The sequence below is a fragment of the Vitis vinifera genome, chromosome 5 (genome assembly GCF_030704535.1).
Source record: "Vitis vinifera cultivar Pinot Noir 40024 chromosome 5, ASM3070453v1".
NCBI classification, from domain to species: domain Eukaryota; kingdom Viridiplantae; phylum Streptophyta; class Magnoliopsida; order Vitales; family Vitaceae; genus Vitis; species Vitis vinifera.
Window position 1 is genome coordinate 26391024 of NC_081809.1, and position 22259 is coordinate 26413282.

General features: G+C 35.2%; 4 protein-coding genes across 6 annotated transcripts; 1 reads left to right on the plus strand and 3 right to left on the minus strand.

Annotated features, from left to right (window-relative positions):
- Nucleotides 1-972: 972 nt before the first annotated feature.
- On the minus strand, nt 973-3640 carry LOC100259258 (2-alkenal reductase (NADP(+)-dependent)). The gene is made up of 5 exons (XM_002275559.4): nt 3324-3640; nt 2585-2762; nt 2152-2318; nt 1908-1990; nt 973-1641 (listed from the first exon to the last, which is right to left on the minus strand). The coding sequence occupies exons 1-5, from the start codon at nt 3549-3551 to the stop codon at nt 1263-1265; spliced, it is 1035 nt and encodes a 344-aa protein (XP_002275595.1). The 5' UTR covers nt 3552-3640; the 3' UTR covers nt 973-1262.
- A 1915-nt stretch (nt 3641-5555) lies between these two features.
- LOC100268122 (NADP-dependent alkenal double bond reductase P2-like) lies at nt 5556-8200 on the minus strand. The gene is made up of 5 exons (XM_002279493.4): nt 7791-8200; nt 7211-7388; nt 6824-6990; nt 6351-6433; nt 5556-6126 (listed from the first exon to the last, which is right to left on the minus strand). The coding sequence occupies exons 1-5, from the start codon at nt 8019-8021 to the stop codon at nt 5748-5750; spliced, it is 1038 nt and encodes a 345-aa protein (XP_002279529.1). The 5' UTR covers nt 8022-8200; the 3' UTR covers nt 5556-5747.
- A 524-nt stretch (nt 8201-8724) lies between these two features.
- On the minus strand, nt 8725-16102 carry LOC100262970 (2-alkenal reductase (NADP(+)-dependent)). 2 transcript variants are annotated; one of them, XM_059737213.1, is made up of 6 exons: nt 15350-16098; nt 15070-15247; nt 14751-14917; nt 14567-14649; nt 14138-14240; nt 8725-9291 (listed from the first exon to the last, which is right to left on the minus strand). In XM_059737213.1, the coding sequence occupies exons 1-6, from the start codon at nt 15584-15586 to the stop codon at nt 9013-9015; spliced, it is 1047 nt and encodes a 348-aa protein (XP_059593196.1). In that variant the 5' UTR covers nt 15587-16098; the 3' UTR covers nt 8725-9012. The 2 variants fall into 2 exon arrangements, with proteins under 2 accessions (XP_059593196.1, XP_059593197.1); XM_059737214.1 differs by lacking the exons at nt 8725-9291; nt 14138-14240 and adding an exon at nt 12208-13928 and having other exon boundaries at nt 15350-16102.
- Nucleotides 16103-17616: 1514 nt separating this feature from the next.
- On the plus strand, nt 17617-22255 carry LOC100257843 (probable calcium-binding protein CML20). 2 transcript variants are annotated; one of them, XM_010652437.3, is made up of 7 exons: nt 17617-17783; nt 19650-19770; nt 19850-19886; nt 19966-19993; nt 20631-20783; nt 20856-20958; nt 21952-22255. In XM_010652437.3, exons 1-7 carry the CDS (start codon nt 17769-17771, stop codon nt 22014-22016), a joined length of 522 nt encoding a protein of 173 aa, XP_010650739.1. In that variant the 5' UTR covers nt 17617-17768; the 3' UTR covers nt 22017-22255. The 2 variants fall into 2 exon arrangements, with proteins under 2 accessions (XP_010650739.1, XP_002279630.2); XM_002279594.4 differs by having other exon boundaries at nt 17639-17783; nt 19653-19770.
- Nucleotides 22256-22259: the final 4 nt, after the last annotated feature.

Here is a 22259-nt window from a genome sequence, read left to right on the forward strand (position 1 = left end):
TCACAGGAGGGAGATACCCCTCAACTTTCAATCTCTTCATTCCTTCCAAAGGTAGGAAAACGGCTGGTTATCCTTTTCGTTTCAATCATTTATTCTATCACTATTTGCTATTATTATTTATTTATAAGACTTATCAAAAGTGGCGAAGCGCCGAAGCCTGAGTTTGGTAGTAACTTTTGGAAACAATTTTAATATTTAAAAAAATTTATCAAAAAAATTATTTTTAAATATTAAAAAGTTTTAAACCGTTTCTTGGAATCACTTTTATTCACTTTATTCAAAAAAAAAAAAGTCATTTTTTATCTTAATTGCCAAATACCACTAAGATGGTAATATTGAAAGGTGGAGATTAGTTGTGAAAGGATACATGCAAGTACATGTGTTGATGATTATTTTGTGACTTCTTCATTTGTGGCTAGAATCAATTTAGTATGCTTGTTAATTTAGGAAGAAGTTTTTGTATCTTCTTCTTAAGGTTTTTTTTTTTTTTTAAGAAAATAATAAAATTTGGGTTATAAAACTAAGAAGGAAAAATTTTGGATTATTCTATACCTTGTATCTCTACTATTGATAAGAAAATTGGAATATACACATATATCCTTGATAACACCCTCAAGGCCTTCTAATTTTCATGAATGGTAAGCAAATTTACCCAAACTTGATTTTCTTATTAAAATGGAAGACACATTGAACACCTGTTGATCTACCTCAAAATGTTTTGTTTTATCATGAGCAACTAAGAGCCTGTTTGACTGCCATTCTAGAAAACATTTCTAACTTTTTTGGCATTTAAAATTTTTTATTAAAAGAGTTGTTTTCAAGTGCTAAAAAAATGAAATATTTCCTAAAATCACGATCAAATAAGCTCTAAATTATGAGTATTGATAGTTGCAACTTTGTTGTCATGATACAAATTTATGAATAATTTAATTTTTATACCCAAATCTTTAAGAAGAATCATCAACCAAACAATTACACAGATTCTATGGGCCATTACACCAGTGCTCTAAAACACTTGACTTTGCTACTACAAATAGTTTTTTAACTTCTCAAAGTATAAGATTACCACCAACAAAGGTACAACATCTTGAGGTAGAGGTAGAACTCCTATTAACAACAGTGTTGGCCTAGTCTGCATTTATAAAGGCCTTATCTCTCTTCTGACCATATTGCTTGTATTAAATACCTTGTGCCCAGAGAAGAGCACAACTATAGATAGGATTCAATGAAGTCCAGAACAAAAAGAAATGAAATCAGGCAAATCATTCCATAGCAACTTGAATTACCTGTTTTCCGACATTGTGCCCAGAAAAGAGCCCAATAAGAGCCGGTGGAGCATTCTGAAGGCCTTCAGCTACATCTTCCACATATGCAACCTTACCTTCTTTGATGTGAGGCAGAATCGTCTCCAGGAATTTGGGATAGAGGTGAAAGTAGCTTGGAGTGATAAACCCCTGCATTTTGATCTGTTTATTGATAACATTCATCAAGTTGTATATGCCCTCAGGTTTGTCAAGATTGTACTGTGAAATCATCCCGCAGGCAGCTATGCGACCATGGACTCTCATGTTAGGTAACACTGCATCAAGCATCGCTCCCCCCACATTCTCAAAGTAAATATCAATGCCTTCAGGGAAGTACCTGGCAAAACCAGCAGATGGTATCGATAACATGTTATTGGATTTAAACACAGGGAAATCAAACCAGAGAGAAATCAAAAGAAAAGTAGTTTTATTTCTCAGTACATTGGCATGTGAGAGATACGGGCAGTTGCTAGAAATGCTGCAATTATGTAGGCCAGTAAGGATAATCACAGTACTAGGAAACCAGCAGTTCATTTCTTAGAGGTTAAACTTACTGGGAACTTGATAGGGATATTTTCAATTTCTCTTAAAAACAATACAAACCTTTTCAAGCATGTAGCCAAATCCTGCTCTTCCTTGTAGTTGAAAGCTTCATCAAACCCAAACTTGTTTTTCAACAAATCAACCTATGCCAAAGCAATGGCAAAATCAAAAAGGAAATCAGAAGCCAGTAAACAATGTCACCTCTGTGGGTGTAGCTTACCTACTCTTGAGCAAGGGACCAACAGCCACTAAATAGAAATCATGACATGAATTGACACAAACAACACAAATGGTGGCAATTCACCTTTTCTTTTGTTCCAGCACTTCCAACAACATAGCAACCCAACAACTTTGCAAACTGCCCAACAAGCTGACCCACTGCTCCTGATGCAGATGAAACATAGACATACTCCCCTTTCTTAGGAGTGCAAAGCTCATAAAAACCAACATAAGCAGTCAAACCAGGCACACCTACAAAGTATAGAACCAAAGCAATTAAGTGGACATTGAAGATCACAACAAGAGAAAGCACAAGTAGTTATCAAAATTCAAAATAATTGGAAATACAAAGGAAATATGGATTCCTTGATGGAAATACTATAGCACAAGTGTCATGGTAAAGCAGAGTCTCCAAGAACAAGCATCCATTGATTGATCACTTTATAAAATAAAGTATCAGGTTAGGTAGACTAACCTAAGTAGCCACAATGATCAGAGGCTTTCCATATTCAGCTTACCAAGAATTCCAATATAGTATGAAAGGGGGACATCAGTGTCCGGAATTTCAAACAGAGACTCTGTTGCTGTTACGAGAGTATACTCTTCCCATCTGGTAATTCCCCAAACCAAGTCACCTTTGCTGAAGCTTGGATGCCCAGAGTCCATAACTTTAGCCACTCCATTTCCAGTCATAACCTGTGTCAAGATCAAAAGTCATGGATACAACAACAATAAAAAAATTTCCAGTCTTAACTTATTTCAGGTCCAATTTTTTACAACACCAGCCGTACTCACTGAACAAAATTTTCCTATTGCCGTAGATTTGATCACAATGACATCATCTTCAAGATTTAAATCGCCTCATTTTCAAAAAATTCTCCAATTTCTTCTCAATATTTTAGTAAATCATAGTACATATAATATTTCCAGCCTTTTTGTCCATTTCTTCCCCTATATTTCGTCCATTATATTCGGTTCTATGGGAAACGACCTGAACCGTTTTCATTTATGATTCCAAAACATCGATTCAGGTCGGTCCTGTAGAATCTATTAACACATTTCATCATCATCCCAAGATATCGACTCCGGTCAGGCTAATCCGAAATCAATATCTCCGAGAATTTTCGCTGAAATTCAAAACTTTAGACAAGACAAGACCTAGAGCGTGCAACATTCAAAAATTCATTTCTCAACATTCTCCCGGGAGCCAAACAGGAGTGCATCAAAAACAAAAATGACTATAGTCCACTTGCTTACCGAGCCGGGCTTGAAGGGCTGGAAATAGTTGGCGTCGCAGCTCATACGGAGGCGCATGTAGGGATCGCAGGACAAGTAGAGGTTCTTCACTACCACGGCCTTGGAACCTTCTGGAACCTTGAGGCTTATTCTAGAGTTAGCCAAGTACAAGTCCGATTCATTGGGAAAACCAGAGACATAGCCTCTGAAAATCACTTGCGTGTTGCCCACTTCTTCACCATCCGCCATTGTTGCCTGCCTGCAAGCCCTAGCTTCCCTTCTCCACTACAGCTTTCTTTCTTTTTCCGGACTTCTATGCTACAATGGTCGTTAGTAGTTGACTTTGACTAGTGGTCGGTTGTTGCCTCAACGCAAGGGAGCTTCTCAAATGACATAATTATTAATTTTAAAAATAAAAAAATATTTTTTAATTAGAATTTGTTAAGATTGTTTCATTAAGAGAGTAAGTGGAATTTTGCTAATACAAGGGTTTCCAAAAATAGAATCTTGAACTATATTTAACAATAATTCTCAAAAACACTTTTTTATTTTTAAATGTATTTTAGGGTACATTTGACAATAATTTTTATAAGTATTTTTAATATTTAAAAAATAAAAAATTTATTTTTATTTTTATATTAAATATTATTTTAAATTATAAGGATTTTAACAAAATTGATCTAATAGATATAGAAATTCTTTTTATTTTTTTTAAAAAATAAATTTTGAAAAATCAATGAAAATATGAATTAAAATGCAATTTGGAAAATATGTTTTTATTTAATTAATTTTTTAAAAAAAAACTATTCTAATTATTTTTATTTTTAATATACATTTCCCAATCCATCATAAAATTTACTTTTACAAAAAAATAATTACTTTTAAGTTTACTTTTACTTTTTATTAGTTAAATAAATTTATAAAATTTAAAACTTGCTATACTTTTTAGTATATTCTGATTTTATTTGCCATTTTTAAGTGTGAGATGATTGAATTGAGTGGGATTTGGATTAGACATGCCTTTTTTTTAGTGCTTATCCAAATGTGTGGAAAGTGGAAACACGTGAAACATGGTTTCAGACACTGTTCTCCCTCTCTAAGAAAATATGAATAGGCTCCAAAGAAAGGAAAGAGGGTAAAAGCGAGACATTATGCAAAGTCCCAAGATTCATCTTCCACTTACTTTTATAAAAAATAACTCATACTATTATTTTATTTATTTATTTATTACTTAGACCTTACATTGATTCCATTTCTTTGTATTTAAATCTAATATCTCTATATCATCATCCAATGATTCAGAATTTACTATATTGTAGAACAATTTATAATACAAATTCAATACTATACCTATTTAATGCTATTATATTTTCCAAATTCTCCCCACAACTATAAAAGAAACTTTGAAGTTTTTCTTTGGGCTTTTAGTATCTATGCATCCACTAGACCTCAAGCTAAATATATCGTTAATTTGCTATCTTGATCCTTTTAATTTAATCTTTGTTTTCATTTTTTGCTAACAACTTATTTCATGGTAAATTTAGAAAATGTTTTTACATTTTTTTTAACATTTTATCAATATTAAAAAAAATTAAAAGCACTTCTCAATATCACTATTAAACATATTCTAAGAATTTGTTTGATAATGATTTTATGAAGCATTTCTAATATTTAAAAGAGTTGCTTTCAAGTATTAGAAAAATTAAAACATTTTTTAAAATTATTATCAAACAAAATCTGAATTACTGTGCAATCTAAAAACTTAAATAGTAAGATAACAAACAAATGTAAGTGAGTATCCGTGTTTTTTTTGTTTTCTTTTTCAAACTTGCATATGAAATTTATAAGTGAGAAAATAAATGAATGGTAAGATTTGACCTCGTTGTTTCAAAAAAATAATGTTTTGATATCAAGTTGTTTCATACAAAAGAAAAAGAAAAGTTTGGACCAACTATATTTTATACAACACGATTGGATCATCCTTACCATTCCATTTTACTTAATAAATGGTAAAAGTAAAGGGTTAATTTCATCACCTTCTATGAGTTTAAGAAAATACACTTAACCACAATTAATTTGAAAATTCATCCAACACTTCCTTTCCTCGTCTCATTTGCATTTTCACTAAATAAGAAGGTATTTGATGAAATTTCAAACTATAGTGTGTATATTTAGTTCAAACTTTGAAGAAGGTGAGTGGAATTTACTATAAAAATAAAAAAGTACCAATATTCAAATTCATAACCTCCCATGAAATAAGAATCTCATCTAAGTTTATTTACAAGGAAATCGGAAAATATGAACTTTGTTAACAACTCAGACTCTCACACACTGAACATAACACATCAGGAGTCAACTCATTATTTTCCAATAGGAACAAAAGGAGCATTATCATAGATGATATTCCATGGAATCTAGAAGAAAAAGGATGTAGAATGAAGTAAATCATTCCCTAGCAACTAGAACAACCTGTTTCCCAACATTGCGCCCGGAGAAGAGGCCAATAAGAGCCTGTGGAGCACTCTCAAGGCCTTCAGCTATGTCTTCCACATATACAACCTTCCCTTCTTTGACGTGAGGCAGAATCATCTCCAGAAATTTGGGGTAGAGGTGAAAGTAGCTCCCAGCGACAAATCCTTGCATTTTGATCTGCTTTTTGATGATATTCATCAAGTTGTACACACCCACGGGCTTGTCAAGATTGTACTGGGAAATCATCCCGCAGGCAGCTATGCGGCCTTGGACTCTCATGTTAGCTAGAACCGCATCAAGCATCGGCCCCCCAACATTCTCAAAGTAAATATCAATGCCTTCAGGGAAGTACCTGGCAAAAAGAGTAGAGGGCATTGCTAGGGAAATCAAGCTAAGCAGGAATAAAAAAAGAATTAGTTATATTTCTCAGCACATCAGTATATGAGACATATGGGCAGTTGCTAGAAATGCTACACTTAAATTAGACCAGTAAGAGTACTCACAGTAGTGGGAAACCGGCAGCTCATTTCTTAGAATTATGTGGATATTTTCAATTTTTCTTAAAACGCCACTAACCTTTTCAAGCATGCAACCAAATCCTGCTCTTCTTTGTAGTTGAAAGCTTCATCAAACCCAAACTTGTTTTTCAACAGATCAACCTATGTCAAAGCAATGACAACAAAATGGAAATCAGATGCTGGTTCAAAATGTCACTTTTGTGGGTGTATCTTACCTACTGTATATAAACTATGTTTAGCTTCTATCCATGGATCAAGAAAATGCATGGGCCAGGCTATGCTTCCAAGGGCTGTTTTATCAATTATGCTGTGAAAGCTCTTCATGGAGAAGAATAATGGGCAGCATCTCAGCAAGGTAGGATGTTTCAAACCATTGGTTTGGGCACGACATTTGGATTGCAAGGAAAAAATATAAATCACGATGAGACACTTACAACATTGATTTCAGGTAATCATTTGATCGGACCAACAGCCATTAAATAGAAATTATGATATGAATTGACACGATCAACACAGATGGTGGCAATTCACCTTTTCTTTACTTCCAGCACTTCCAACAACATAGCAACCTATCAACTTCGCAAACTGGCCAACAAGTTGACCCACTGCTCCTGATGCAGCTGAAACATAGACATACTCTCCTTTCTTAGGAGAGCAAATCTCGTAAAAACCAGCATATGCAGTAATACCAGGCATACCTACAGAGTATAGAACCACAGCAATTAAGCGAACATTGAAGATCACCACCAATTAAAAGTACTGATAAAAATAATTGGAAATATGAAGGATATATGGATTCCTAGATGGAAATACTATATCAGAGGTGTTATGGTGATGCAGAGTCTCTGAGAACAAACAGGAATGGGGTATTGAAAAAGACCCAAAACATTGATCAGAGGCTTTCTACATTAAGCTTACCAAGAATTCCAATATAGTATGAAAGGGGGACATCGTTGTTGGGAATTTTAAACAGAGACTCTGGTGCTGTAATGAGAGTATACTCTTCCCATCCGGTAAATCCCCAAACCAAGTCCCCTTTGCTGAAGTTTGGATGCCCAGAATCCAAAACTTTTGCCACTCCATATCCACTTATAACCTGTATCAAGATCAAAAGTCAACAATTCAAGATCACAGTACTGAACAATGAAAAGTTTCCCCAAACATCCAACAGTTTTTCTGACTAATTTCCTCATCTTCCTCTACAGTGAAATAGCCCCAGAGTGGCCTGATGGCAGAGGGTCAACGTTTCCCTGTCGCCCTCATTTGATCATAAATCTCCAATTTCTTCAATATTTTACCGAATCACAGTATATAATAATATTTATTATATATTAACAACTCCAAATAAAAATACCGAAAACTTTCAGCTGAAATTCAAATCTACAGAGAAGACAAAATCCTAGGGCTTGCGATATTTGAAAAAATTCATTTCTTAACATTTTCCCGAGAACCAAACAGGAGTACAAAACATCAAAATAAGGAAATTACGCTTGCTTACCGAACCAGGCTTGAAGGAGTGGATGTAGCTGTCCGTAGTGTAGCTCATACGAGGCCGCATGTAGGGATCGCATGACAAGTAGAGGTTCTTCACCACCACGGCCTTGGAACCTTCTGGAACCTTGAGGCTTATCGTGGAAGTGGTCATGTACATGTCGGATTCTTTAGGAAAACCAGAGACGTAGTCCCTGAAAATCACCTGCTTGTTGCTCACTTCTTCAGCGTCCGCCATTGTAGCCTGCAACTCCAAGCTTTCTCTCACTACTCCTGTTCTCTTTCCCTTTCCAAAAGTCTAATGTGATGCAGGTGGCGACTCCCACGTATTACGTAGATCTGTTGGAAGATCCAAATATTTAATTCACTCCCAAACAAACCCAAAGCGTTTGCGCATTCTTTATATTTCTAATGGAATATTTGATTTTAGAACAAATGGAAAAGAAAAATGTTAAAGAAATTAATTTTCTTATTTTAAAAATAAATTAGATAAATTTATTTATTTATTTTATTTTATTTTCCTTATATTTTTGGGAATCAACGCATTTTATAAAAAATATTTAAATTTATTTTCAAAAAAAAAAATTCAATCAAATTTAAAAAAACAAATTTTAAACCTCTTTAATTACTTTTAAGAATTTCCAATCAATCCATAATTTTTAGAAATTTAATAATATTATTTATTTATTTTCGAATTTTTTAATATTATTAAAGCTTATATTTATTTTTTTTTTAGTTAAATAACTCTTTACAGTTGGAGAGCCGTTGAAATGAAACATCATTATGATTTGGAGTGGGGTTTGGATCGGATATTCCTTTTTGGTCCTCATCCAAATCTGTGGAAACATGTGGAACACATTTTTTCAGGAGGTTTTTTTTTTTTTTTTTTTGGTATTTTTAAAAAATAAACATGATATCCTCTGCACTGCACCCATCAAATAAATTAATTACCAAGAATTCCACTCTTTTATGAAGAGCTCAGACGATTTATTCCATGGAAGCCAGGTTACAACTTACAACGGCTGGACAGAGGAACAGAGGCGAACCAAACAAGGTCATACGCTTCACCAAAACAATCATACAAGCAAGGTCATGATCACTACAAGGGTGGTGGTCATCCACCTTATTAGTACAGAGTCTCACAAGATCCAAGGCTTTTTCATCAGTCAGATAATACACCATGAAAGCCAGAAAATTGCTTGGTACGAGAGGTAGATGAAGTGATTAAGTCATTCACGGGCGACTACAACCACTGCTTTTCCAGCGTTTTTGCCAGAGAAGAGGCGAACCAAGGCTGATGGGAGACTCTCAAGGCCTTCAGTTATGTCTTCCTCGTATACAATCTTCCCTTCTTTGATGTAAGGTATCATCGTGTCCAGGAACTTGGGGTAGAGGTGGTAGTAATCAAACACCATAAACCCTTCCACTCGAACCCGTTTTGTGATGATATTGAACAGGTTGTGCACACCCTCAGGCTGGTCAAACTCGTACTGTGAGATCATCCCACACTAACAAGAATAAAGAGATTGGCTTCAAATTGGATGATTTTCTTATTAACGGAATGTAGTATATATATACACATGTTTGATCTAATCTTCTCCTAAATTATAGCTACAGAATCGGATATATAAGGCTAATTATGCTCCTATACAATCAGCTAATTATGTCAAGATAATCATACAATAACTAACATATAATTTCCTTAATACTCCCCCTCAAGTTGGAGAGTGCAAATCAAGAACTCCCAACTTGGTGCACAAAAATTCGAACTGCTCCCTGCCAAGTGCCTTTGTAAAAACGTCCGCCAACTGCATCTTTGTAGAAACATAACACGGACGAATTACCCCAGCTTGAAGTTTTTCTCGAACTATATGACAATCAATCTCAATGTGTTTAGTACGTTCGTGAAAAACTGGGTTAGCCGCAATATATAAAGCTGCTTGATTATCACAAAACAATGGTGCTGGTTTGTCCAATTCAACCTTCAAATCTTTAAGTATGTACCTCAACCAAGTCAATTCCAGGCAAGTATTCGCCATTGCTCTGTACTCTGCTTCTGCTGACGAACGCGAAACATTCGTTTGTTTTTTTGATTTCCAAGAGATGAGTGATGATCCGAGGAAAACACAATAACCAGAAACGGAACGTCTTGACATACGACATCCTCCCCAATCTGAATCGCAAAATGCGCTGAGTGTTAAATTATTTTCAGATGGAAGAAAAAGACCTTGACCTGGTGATCCTTTAATATATCGGAGGACCCGTAATGCTGCTTCCCAGTGCGGCTTCCGAGGTGTGTTCATGAATTGACTTAGTGTACGTACTGAATACACTATGTCAGGCCTGGTTACAGTCAAGTATATTAATCTGCCAACCAGTCTCCGATACCTACTTGGATCATGAAGTAACTCGCCATCTTCATTAGTCAATTTCAAGTTTTGCTCCATCGGAAATTTTTCGGGCTTCACTCCTGTCAATCCTGTGTCTTGCAAAATATCTAATGTATATTTTCTTTGAGACATAAAGATTCCCTTTTTAGAGCGAGAGAATTCTATACCCAAAAAATATTTCAATTCACCGAGGTCTTTAATAAAAAAACGCTTGAGCAGATGAGTCTTGAGCATCTTGATTTCATGCAAATCATTACCAGTCAACAGGATATCATCAACATAAATGAGAATAGCAGTGAACTTGTTACCTTGGGATTTAGTAAAAAGTGAATAATCTGCTTTAGACTGTATGTAACCCGCAGACTTAACAGTAGCTGTAAAAGTTGAGAACCAATTGCGTGATGCCTGTTTCAAACCGTAAATAGATTTGCGAAGCCGACATACCAGATTCTCCCCCTGTCGGCGAAGACCAGGAGGTGGAGTCATATAAACCTCTTCTTGTAAATTGCCATGAAGGAATGCGTTGTGCACATCAAGCTGATGGATGTACCAATTTCTGGAAGCTGCGACAGTCAGCAAACAGCGAAGAGTGGTGAGTTTGGCAGTTGGAGAAAAGGTTTCTTGATAGTCGATGCCGGCGACTTGTGTGTAGCCCTTGGCAACCAAACGGGCTTTATAGCGTTCAATGGTTCCATCAGAATGGTATTTGATCTTGTACACCCAGCGGCAGCCAATGGGTTTGTGTCCCGGAGGAAGAGGGACCATCTCCCAAGTGTTGTTTCGTTCTAGAGCCTGAAGTTCGGTGGACATGGCTTGGCGCCAACGTGGATCACAGTCAGCTTGTTCAAAGGATGAAGGTTCGGTTTGGGCTGTCAAAAGAGCTAAAAAAGCACGGTGATGGGGTGAAAAACGAAAAAAAGAAAGGTGAGAAGAGAGGGGATACCTTGTACCTTGACGAGAACTTGATTGCGTGGAAGAATGATTAAGCTGGGCAGACATGACATAGTCGTGGTGCCAGGCAGGAGGCTGAATATGACGAGTGGAACGTCGAAGAGGGGGTTCATGGGTGGGGGAAGGGGCTGACGTGTTGGAGGGTACTAAGGGCACGGAAGGTGGGGAAGAAAGCGAAGAAGGAGATGGAGAAGAAGGTAAGGGTGACGCAACTGATTCATGGGATAAAGGTTCAGGAACATCAGTATTAGAGGAAGGTGGAGATGATACAGGATTGTGATGCGACAAGGGAGGAGTGGAACTTGGAGAAAAACGAGGAAGAGATATCGGCTGAGGTGTGGAATCGAAAGAAATGGGAAGCGGTAAAGGAAGAGAAGGTGAATGTTGTTGAGATTGAGAAGAACTAGAATGGAAAGGAAAAATATTTTCCCGAAAGAATACATCTCGGCTGACTGATATTTTTTGTGTTTGCAAATCGAGTACTTTATAGCCTTTTTTTCCATGTGGATACCCCAAAAAAACACAAATAGATGCCCGAGGGTCAAATTTCTGTTTGGGGTGAACATTGGTTACATAGCATTCACAACCAAAAACTCGCAAATGTGTGAGTGAAGGAGGCCGATTATATAAGACCTCGAATGGTGATTTGTTTGAAAGCAATGGAGTCGGAATGCGGTTTATCAGATAAACGGCTGTTAAAACACATTCCCCCCAAAACTCAAGTGGGACATTTGATTGAAACATGAGAGAACGGGCAACATTTAAAATGTGTCGATGTTTGCGTTCTACAACTCCGTTTTGTTGCGGAGTGTAAATGCAAGAGGTTTGAAGTTCAATTCCTTTATTTTGAAGAAAGATGCGAAGAGGAATAAATTCTGTGCCATTATCCATTCTTACCGTTTGAACATCTGTGTGGAATTGAGTTTTGACGAATTGCACAAAATTAGTTAACAAAGATTGTGTTTCTGACTTATGATGCATAAGGAAAATCCATGTGCAACGAGAAAAATCGTCAACAATTGTAAGGAAATAACGTGAACCAGTATGGGCAGGAATTTTGTGAGGACCCCAAACATCACAATGTAAAAGAGAAAAAGGAAATTTTGTAGTTATTGAACTTTTGGGAAAGGGCAAGCGTGTCTGCTTAGCCTGTGGGCAAATTGGACAATGATTTCCTATTTCTTTATGAATATCTGGAAGCAAACGTGATAATAATTTAAAACGAGAAAAAGAGGGATGACCTAGGCGTAAATGCCATAAGTCAGACGGTTGAGAAACATGAAAGACAACCGATTTATTTGTTGATGGATGCATGTAGTATAGACCACCACGCTGTTTACCCGAGCCAATCATCTTCCCCGAAACCAAGTCCTGCAAAATACAATAGTCAGGAAAGAATATGATGTAGCAATTCTGATCTTTTGCGAGTTTGCTAGCCGAAATTAAATTCAAGTTAAAGGATGGGACACATAAAACATCTTTAAGGGTCAATTGGGAATCAAAAATAACGGTGCCAGTGTGTGTTATTGGTGATGCTACACCATTTGGTAAATTAACAGTTGTGACATTAGAAGGTTTGAGATCAGTGAAAAGAGACATGTGGGAAACGATGTGATCCGTGGCACCTGTATCCAAAATCTAAGAACTTGTACTACTAGAATTAACAGACACAAGAGTTGATGGAATCAAACCTGCAGCATTTGCATATGCGTCAATATTACCGGAATTACTGTGATTTAATGCACGAATTGCTTGAGCCAACTGTTGTATTTGTTCTGTAGTGAACCCCTGGACTGTACTAGAAGAAGTCGAATCAGACATTTCCTGGGATTCTGTCGCGTTTGCTGAGGGCTGATTCCCACGACCAAAAGGACGTTGTCCTCGGAATTGTCCCGTTTTGTTATTGCTCCCATTTTTCAGTCGGCATCTATCCTCCGTGTGACCTCTTTTATCACAGAACTTACAGTGAAATTTAAGAGTCCGACATTCATCTATGGTATGTCCGGATCTGTTACAATGGTCACACATTTTCTGTCTTGGATTACCTCCTTTTCCCGGGACTGCGGCAGCTATTGAGAAATTCTCGGTTGGCTCAGAAGAAACTTGTCGTTGCATCTCTTCCTGGACAATTAAAGAGTATGCTTGACGAACATTGGGCAATGGCGACATCATCAAAATATTGGATCTCACTGCCTTATATGACTCATTCAAACCCATTAGAAATTGCATAAGACGGTCTTCCTCCCTTTGCTCGAGATGTGCTTGCCGTTGGTTGCAGGTCAGCGGGGAACGGTACGTCTCAAGCTCGTCCCATAAGGCTTTGATCTTTGTAAAATATGCAGCTACTGTCATCGTTCCTTGCGACATGGTGGCGATTGATTTCTGTATTTGAAAAACCGCTGGAGCATTCTTTTGAGAAAACTGGTCGCGTAAATCAACCCACACTTCGCGTGCTGTTTTAGCATGGATAATTCCTTCAGCAATGTCCGATTCAACAGCATGAGTTAGCCAAGAAAGTATCATGCTGTTGCATTGATTCCACTGTTCAAACATAAAGGGTTCATCTTCCTGCGATGGTTCTTCAACTGTCCCGTCGACGAAGCCGATCTTCTTCTTGGTAGTAAGGGCATGAATAACTGCTTTGCTCCATGATTGATAGTTGACCCCATTTAATTTGATGGGCACCAGAACATGGCCTGGTTGATCTGAATGATGAATATAGAGGGGATGTGAAGGATCGATGGTCTTGTTTTCTGATCCAGAAGCCTTCTGACTGCCAGCCATGGTGGTTTGTTGTTCTGGCTCTGATACCATAACAAGAATAAAGAGATTGGCTTCAAATTGGATGATTTTCTTATTAACAGAATGTAGTATATATATACACATGTTTGATCTAATCTTCTCCTAAATTATAGCTACAGAATCGGATATATAAGGCTAATTATGCTCCTATACAATCAGCTAATTATGTCAAGATAATCATACAATAACTAACATATAATTTCCTTAATACACACGCTGCAATGCGGCCATCGAGCCTCATGTTGAGCAGCGCTGCATCAAGCATCTTTCCCCCCACACTATCAAAGTAGATATCAATGCCTTCAGGGAAGTACCTGGCAAATGACATTTGTAACGATCCTGTTCTTAATTGTGTACACATATTATAAATCCTACACATATATAGTACAATAAGTCCATACGTGTATAATGGGTCTTTGTTGACCAGGATTGGGATCAGTTCTGACACTCTTTGTAATGATTCACTCTTAATTATGTAATAGTCTTTTTCGATTTTAAAAGACGTCTCTAAGATTAATAGGAGTTCATAGATATATGGTGTTGAACTTTTTCCCTTTCTAATGCAAGGATATGTAGGAAGATTAAGCTGAAACCAGGGAACTAGAGATCAAAAGAAATTAAAGCAGTATGTCAGATATACCTTTTCAGACAGGCGTCATAATCCTTCTCTTCTTTGTAGTTGAAAGCCTCATCGAACCCGATCTTGGTCTTCAACAGATCAACCTATTTTGAAGCAGTCATGGTGATAATTAATCAACACTGTGACAGCTGATATCAAAAAAATAAAAAATAAAATGAAGTTCATGATGGTGATGATCATTCACCTTTTCTTTTGACCCTGCACTTCCAACAACATAGCAACCTAGCAACTTGGCTAACTGCCCAACAAGCTGACCCACTGCTCCAAATGCGGATGAGACGAAGACATACTCTTCTTTCTTAGGAGCACAAACCTCATAAAAACCAGTATAGGCAGTCATCCCAGGCATACCTACAAAGCATAAGTTGAATTGGGTTTGCTGGCTTAGTCCTAAATCACACTAAACAAGACATCTTACAGACGATAGAAAATGGAGAAAAGGGGTTCAATCACAAGTAGAAACTAGTTAGAATTTCTTAATTTCTAAGAAGAAAACAACTTACTGAGAAGTCCAGTGTAGTATGAAAGGGGCACATCTGTGTGATGAATCTTAAACAGAGACTCAGTTGCTGTGATGAGACTATACTCTTCCCATCCTGTAAATCCCCAAACCAAGTCATCTTTCTTGAAGTCTGGATGCCCAGAATCCAAAACTTTTGCCACTCCATATCCCACTATAGGCTGTGTGATTACAAGACCAAAAGTCACAATTACAAGCTAGATCATGGCTCCACACATGAGAGAGTACCAAATAACAAAACCAATAAAACAGGGGTTGCTTACAGAGCCAGGCTTGAAATATTCATCAGCATAGCCACCCTGAATGCTTTTGGTATGGCCACGAATGTAGGGATCACAAGATAAATAGAGGTTCTTCACCAGAACGGCCTTGGAATTACCCTCTGGGACCTTGAGGGTGATGGTGGCTGTGGCCATACACATGTCTGATTCTTTGAGATAGCCGCTGACATAGTCTCGCAGAACCACCTGCTTGTTTCTGACTTCTTCCCCACTCGCCATCTCTTCAGAATTTCAGTTTGGGCAGACAGATAGAGGGGCTCATGGAGGTGTGTTTGTATATATAGAGCAGAGACGTGGGGGTTTGTGATTGTGACTTGGGCAGCCGGTAGCCATATACAAGATGCCAGTGACTTAGAAAATTCCAAGAGTTTGATTAATTTATAGGTACTTCCCCGTTCCCAGATGGTTTCTATCTAAAAACTGTTTCAGGGATCATGGCATTTGTCATTTGGGGGGTTGAACATGACTCTTCTTTTGTTCTTTATCATATTTTTGTCACCGTCGGCGTCAATCATAAAGCATTGAATAAGGAAGGAAAAAAGGGTGTTTTGACACATAGACCAGCACAATCATGTACCTGAAAGCATAGCGTGGATTGAAGCATACGATTGTCCATGAGAGCAGGTTTTGCCTTTGGCTTTGTCATTCACTTCTTCAATAGGTCCTGTGTAAGCCTTGACTTTGGCCCGTCAAAGTTGAAAAGCATTAGGAGTCCGTTCAGTTTGTCCCTTTGGCTTTGTCTTTCACTTATAGAATAGGCGCTGTGTAAGCCTTGACGTGGGCCTGTCAAAGTCGAAAAGCATTAGAACTCCGTTCCGTTTGATAGTGTTCTGTTTAATATAAAAAGCAATTTTTTCGAAGAAAAAAAAAAGACCGTTATAAAATATTTTAAATTTTTTTTTAAATCACTTACAATATTTTTTGAAAAAATACTTGATAAATAATTTTTTTTAAAACACTTTGATTATATTTGATTCTCAAAAAATTTGAAAAAAAAAAAGAGAAAATAATAATAATAATAATAAATATATATATTTAAAATCAATAAATTATTTTTATATATTACTTCAAATTCATTTTATTTATTTATCCCTATAAAAAATTAAATAATTTAAAATTATATTTAACTTCTTCTTTTTATATATATTTTTCATAATATAATCAAATATAAGAAAATCAGTTTTCTTAATATTTTTTCTTTAATACTCTCTAAGAATCAAAAGTAACATTTTAAATTTATTTTTTATTTTATATGTTTTCTTTTCTTTTATATTACTTTTTCTCTCTATTTTTCCCCCAAATTTTGTTAGGAGGAAAAATAAAGAAAAAAAGAAAAAAAGAAAACTAATGTTGTTTGGATACTCTTCCCATTTATTGTTCCTAAAAATTAAAATATTTAAAATAAAATTTAAAAAAATGAAATACTATTATAATTATTTTATAATTAAGATGACAAATATAATAAAAGTATAATTTAAATCTTTCTAAAATATAAATATAGTATTATCACGGAGAAACAAAATATAAAGAGGCTACAGCTTCAATATAGTATTAATATTTTATCAATTTTAATCATTTTTGAGGTATAATTAATTAATTAATTAATTAATTAATATAAATTTAAGAAATTAAATGCTTTTTATTTTTTTATTTTAAAAATACAAAAACTAAGATAACAATTTTTTAAAATTATGTTTTCAAAAATTGAGATATTGAAAATTTTTGTCACCTCAAATTTTAAATTTTTTTAAAGCAATTTTATCTATATAAGGAAAAATTATGTTTTTTTTTACAAAAGTTTCTATTATTACTTTCTTTCTTTTTTTTCTTTTTTCTTTTTTTAAAAAAAGTGTATATAAAAGAGATTGAAACCAGCTAAAATATTATTAAACTAATCAATAGATTCAATGTTTTAAGGCTATATTTGGTTCTTGAAAAATAACGAGAAAAATATATTTTTTTTCATATTTGATTTTCAATATTAAAAAAAAAACATTAATAAAATTAATTAGGTTTTATACATTTTTAAATTATTTTATCTTTATAGACAAGAGGAAAAAATAAGTGAAATAAATTTGAAATAATATATAAAAATAAGTAAGAGAGGTATTGAAAAACTTTAAACCAAGAGTGATAAAATTCATTTAGTTCAAAGCTAAGTTAGAATTGACCCTAATATTTTGTCAAGGGATTTATAAATAAATTGCAAATCGGCCCGTTAAAGGCCAATAGTTTAAAAATTGGGCCGGCCCATGTTGAGCCATTTATTATCCAGCCGAATTCCGTTGGATCATCCCTTATCAAAACGCTGCGTTTTGGTTGACCCCTAAGCTGAAGGTACCCAATCACCGTTTACACAGAAGGATTCAATCTCTCGGTTCACAAGAAACAATCTCGATCAATGACTGAGTTCAAGGTACTCTTCCAATCTCTTTTCCCAATTCATTCAATCGATTTATACGTTTGATACAGTCGAAATAATGGGAAAATGAAAGAAAATTTTGATTTGTAAAATTTCACCATCTAGGGCTCGAGAATCCAGAAAATTGCACTTTACCTAAAACTCATAAGCCTCTTTGGCGTGGTTGATCTGAGTTTTTGTAAAAAAAATTTGGATTTTTGACAGCAAAATGTGGTTTTCTTTTATTTTTCTTCATTCTCTTCGTAACCAAACAGAGGCTCGGATTTCACCCTGAGTGCTTTATAAGTTGGATATGCCATTGTTGGAAGTTTTCCTTTTTGGAAGCAAAAGATGAGAAATAAGTTTTTTTTCTTTTACTGCGCTGTTTTCTTGGAAACCAAATAGAAGGCTAGGGTTTCTCTTTGAATGCTTTTAACCTGTCAATAATTCTGGACTACAGCTCAAGATGGAATTTTTATGAAATTAATCACCTGGAGACATTAGCTTGTACGATTATATATAAAGAAGATTTGGCTTGAATAAATGTTCACTAATTTTACCATGGAAGCACAAATGGTACCTTCCAATATAAATGGAAGCATTGGAAGAAAAGGTAGAGCAACCCCACCTCCCCCCCCAAAAAAAACTAAAACTAAAAATAAAAATTCTTACACTTTAAAGCACAAAATAAAGAAATGAATTTAATTTAATTAGTCATAATTGGTAAATAATAAAAAGTTGAATTTATCTGATTTTTTAGGTGAATTTATTAATGATTGTTTTAGGTAAAGAATAATGATGTGAAATATGAGGGGAAATGAGTGATATAAGAGGGGTATTTTGGGAAGATAAAGGTCTACAAACGTTTTTTAACTTTTATATATATTATAGATCGAGACAGAATGTTATAATGGTTTTTTTAGTTGGAGGGAACAAGAACAGAGACAAGCAAGAGAAGAAAAGAAAAGGGAAGGAAAATTTGAAACATTTCTCTAAAATTGAAGGGAAGAATCAAATTTATAAGGAACACTTTCCTCAAACTTTTCCCACCTTTTTCCAAGGATAATGGGATTAGCATTTTTGCCCTTAAGCATTTTTTTCCTTTACTATTTTTCATGGTCTCCAAACATGAGAAAATCTTTCCTTGGTATTTGTTTTAACCTTTTCTTAGCACTGTCTAAGAAGTGAACATAAGCCGAGGCTCCTTTTGGATCTTAGCACTTTCTAAGAATATTTCTCTTATTTCTTATGAAGAATAAAAATTTTGAAAAATTTTAAATAATTTTCACTATATTTGATTATCCCTCTTATATTCCGTGTAAACCAAACAAGTGATTTTGGATTCTTTTCTTCTTTTTTTTCCTTATTATTTTCCATGATTGAAATGGAGTCTAAATAAAAAATCCTTCTAGCAAAAGGGGTTGCAATCCAAGTACATAGAAGAATACATAGAGCAGCATCCCATGATCTAATGACAAAGTGAACTCAATGATCAAATGACGAAGTAAAACAGATCTGGGAGATTCTAATGCATGGTAGAGTAAATATTGTTCAAGATAATGTATGAAGACCTCTATTGTTTAGTGTCTTTCCCATGGTTTGTTCCTGACTTCAAATTTAGAGATTCTTTTTTTGGAGCAGAAGATCGATCTATCAAGGCCAAAGTCAGAGTTCAAGATCTGGCAAAGCTATGAAATATCAGTTACATCTCAATTGATTATGTGTGTGGAATTTTTTTGTTCTTTCTCTTGCAACCTATGTACAAATTTGTCTATCCTTATTTAAAGTGCCCATTGTCCACAAACATTGAATAGCTTTTTCTAGAATTTATAAATCAGTTCTCCTTTGGTATGTATTTTCTCAAATTTGCAAGACCTTCAGCAGAAAAACATGTATGGGGGGGCATCAAGGAGAGAGAAACCCAGAGGGCGTCATGGGTTAACTACGCAGAAGAAGCAAGAGATAAAAGAAGCTTTTGATCTTTTTGACATTGATGAGTCAGGTAACTAAAATGGTTGATTATGTAAATGTCTTTGATGTATATATATATATTTAACCTTTGAAGGGCTGTTGTTGTTTAGGCACTATTGATGCCAAAGAGCTGAGTTTGGCCATGAGGTATGATATCCCATCACAAGTATTGGAGCTTTTTATGTTAGAAATCTGCAAATACTTGACTAAAATTGTTCTATTGCAGGGCCCTGGGCTTTGAAATGACAGATGCGGTAATGTCTATATCCTTGAGCACTATTTTCTGGAAGTCCCTGATCAGTGTGTATGTTGGCATGGGTGGGCTTGTGTGTCAGCATGATGCTTCTAATTTAAATCATTTGCTCTTGTGCGTAATTGATATGGTTGCATCTTGTGGTGGGATTTTCTCAAATATTCTCTCTTCAAAGCCCCCAAGTGCTTCTTCTTAAACCAATAATATTGAATAAGGATTGCCTTGACTTAACAAATGAAACTGTTCGATGAGTTTGTTTAATCTTTTAAATTTATGGAAAGAACTAAATGTCTGGTTCATTTTTCTCCTAAGTTTTTTAATTTTATTTCTTTTAATTTAAATTTCCTCTCCCATTAACTGCAAATTGTAAACCCAAAAAATTTGGTCAATAAGTTGGTAATTCTGTCCCTAAGATTTGGATACTTCAAATTTCAGGAGAGTGCATAACTGATAACTATTTGTTTGTTTTTTTATTCATCTAATCCGGAGTTGATAAAAATTTGTACTTTATTAAGTAATCCAGACTTGTATCGAGAACTTGAGACTGATGCGGCTTTCCTCTTTATTGTATATTCTTCCGGAATCTTCAGATCATCTAACCTGCATCGCTAACATATTGATTGGCGATGTTATTTCAGCAAATTGAACAAATGATTAAAGATGTTGACAAGGACGGCAGTGGTGCAATAGATTTTGATGAATTTGTGTACATGATGACTACCAAGATTGGAGAAAGGGATACTAAGGAGGAGCTCATGAAAGCCTTCCACATTATTGACCTAGATAAAAATGTGAGGTGCTCTCTATGTTGATTTTAGTTTGATGCTTCTTGTTGATAACTGTCTTATTTTGTTCATATTTAGGGAAAAATATCTGCCACAGACATCCAGCGTGTTGCAAAGGAATTGGGTGAGAGCTTCACTGCAAATGAGATTGAAGAAATGATTCGAGAAGCAGATCAAGATTGTAAGTCCTATCTTTTATTTTAGGTACAAGAGGGTTTATACTGTTTTGCTTTGAAAACTGGACCAAAACTGATGAATATTGTGTATAAACTCTTTATTCTAGTTTATGAGACTGTTAGTAGCTGTCATTCAGTTAAAACTTTCCTTTTTTCTTGCTGAATTCATTTCAATCTAAACTCTGATCCATTTGTTCTGATATTATCCATTAGATTCCATGAAATTTAGAAACGACATTGCATTAATTGTTCATTTAAAAAATTAAATTCATTGGCACTACTTCAACAATTCACTAATACATTTTATTCTACTGATGATTCAAAGTTTCTCCTACCTGTGCTACTTATGCTCGATATCTCCTTTCTTCTAAAGCAATGTCTCACCCTTAAAGTTTTTGCTTGTCTTGAGTGCTTGATGAAATTGTTTTTGAATCATTTTACATTCAGTCATGCAAAAGCTTTATTGATTTATTGCTGAATTTCAATATTCCATTGTGGGCTTGTTCTTAAACTTGACCAAGACTCCTGAAAATTGTCAAATTTGTGGCTCAAGTTTGAGAGAATTGGGTGCTTGTGATCTGAATGAACTAACCAAATGCGGCTGCATAAGGATGCATCAAAGGAAAAGGGAATAATGGTTCTTGCATATGCTGTGTTTATCATTTATGGTGGGAATAAGGCCAGAAGAAACTTGCACATTACTGGAACCACCACATGGAAAAAAAAAAATGAAAAAATGAAAAAGAGATTGATATGGTCAAACAAGGATTTTTGGGTCCTTACTGTTGTTAAAATTCATAGATCCAAATTGAGAGTCCTTTGATTTTCAAGGTTGAAACCTATACTATTACGTTGGATCCAACTCCCATGTAATCCAAATAAAAAATGCGTTGGTTACTGGGGAATATGACTCAAACATGGGTTTGTTTTAATATTTGAAATATTTCCACTCTGTTTTGCATATTTTTGTAACATGTTTCTTATTTTGAAATGCACAGCTGATGGTGAAGTCAATCTTGAGGAGTTCATGAAGATGATGAAGAGAACTACATATGGGTACTAGGAGTTCAATTTTAAGCTGACTGTATGGTGTTCAGAGGCCCATCTTATGTAGAAAGATTGGTTCTGGTCTGCTGTACTAGTGCTATGGATTTATATTAAGAAAATGACAATGTTGGCTTGGATGAATTAGGGATATGCAGGACTTTTTAAATTTGTAATATGATTCAACTTATTTTGATCATATGTTGATAAAATCCTTTCTTGTCTATGGGAATGAAAGTGCTTTTGATTTTTTGCAAATCTA

Bases quoted from the DNA above. Each gene is read 5' to 3' on its own strand.
- LOC100259258 (XM_002275559.4), bottom strand. From the start codon at position 3,551: ATGGCGGATGGTGAAGAAGTGGGCAACACGCAAGTGATTTTCAGAGGC. The intron at 2,319-2,584 runs GTAAGCTGAATA...TATACTTTGTAG, and splicing joins ATACTATATTGGAATTCTTG to GTGTGCCTGGTTTGACTGCT. The intron at 1,642-1,907 runs GTTTGTATTGTT...TGGTTTTGCCAG, and splicing joins TTGGCTACATGCTTGAAAAG to GTACTTCCCTGAAGGCATTG.
- LOC100268122 (XM_002279493.4), bottom strand. From the start codon at position 8,021: ATGGCGGACGCTGAAGAAGTGAGCAACAAGCAGGTGATTTTCAGGGAC. The intron at 7,389-7,790 runs GTAAGCAAGCGT...ATCTTGATACAG, and splicing joins ACTCCTTCAAGCCTGGTTCG to GTTATAAGTGGATATGGAGT. The intron at 6,991-7,210 runs GTAAGCTTAATG...TATACTCTGTAG, and splicing joins ATACTATATTGGAATTCTTG to GTATGCCTGGTATTACTGCA.
- LOC100262970 (XM_059737213.1), bottom strand. From the start codon at position 15,586: ATGGCGAGTGGGGAAGAAGTCAGAAACAAGCAGGTGGTTCTGCGAGAC. The intron at 15,248-15,349 runs GTAAGCAACCCC...GTAATCACACAG, and splicing joins AATATTTCAAGCCTGGCTCT to CCTATAGTGGGATATGGAGT. The intron at 14,918-15,069 runs GTAAGTTGTTTT...TATGCTTTGTAG, and splicing joins ATACTACACTGGACTTCTCA to GTATGCCTGGGATGACTGCC.
- LOC100257843 (XM_010652437.3), top strand. The intron at 19,771-19,849 runs GTAACTAAAATG...GTTGTTGTTTAG, and splicing joins TTTTGACATTGATGAGTCAG to GCACTATTGATGCCAAAGAG. The intron at 19,887-19,965 runs GTATGATATCCC...GTTCTATTGCAG, and splicing joins GAGCTGAGTTTGGCCATGAG to GGCCCTGGGCTTTGAAATGA.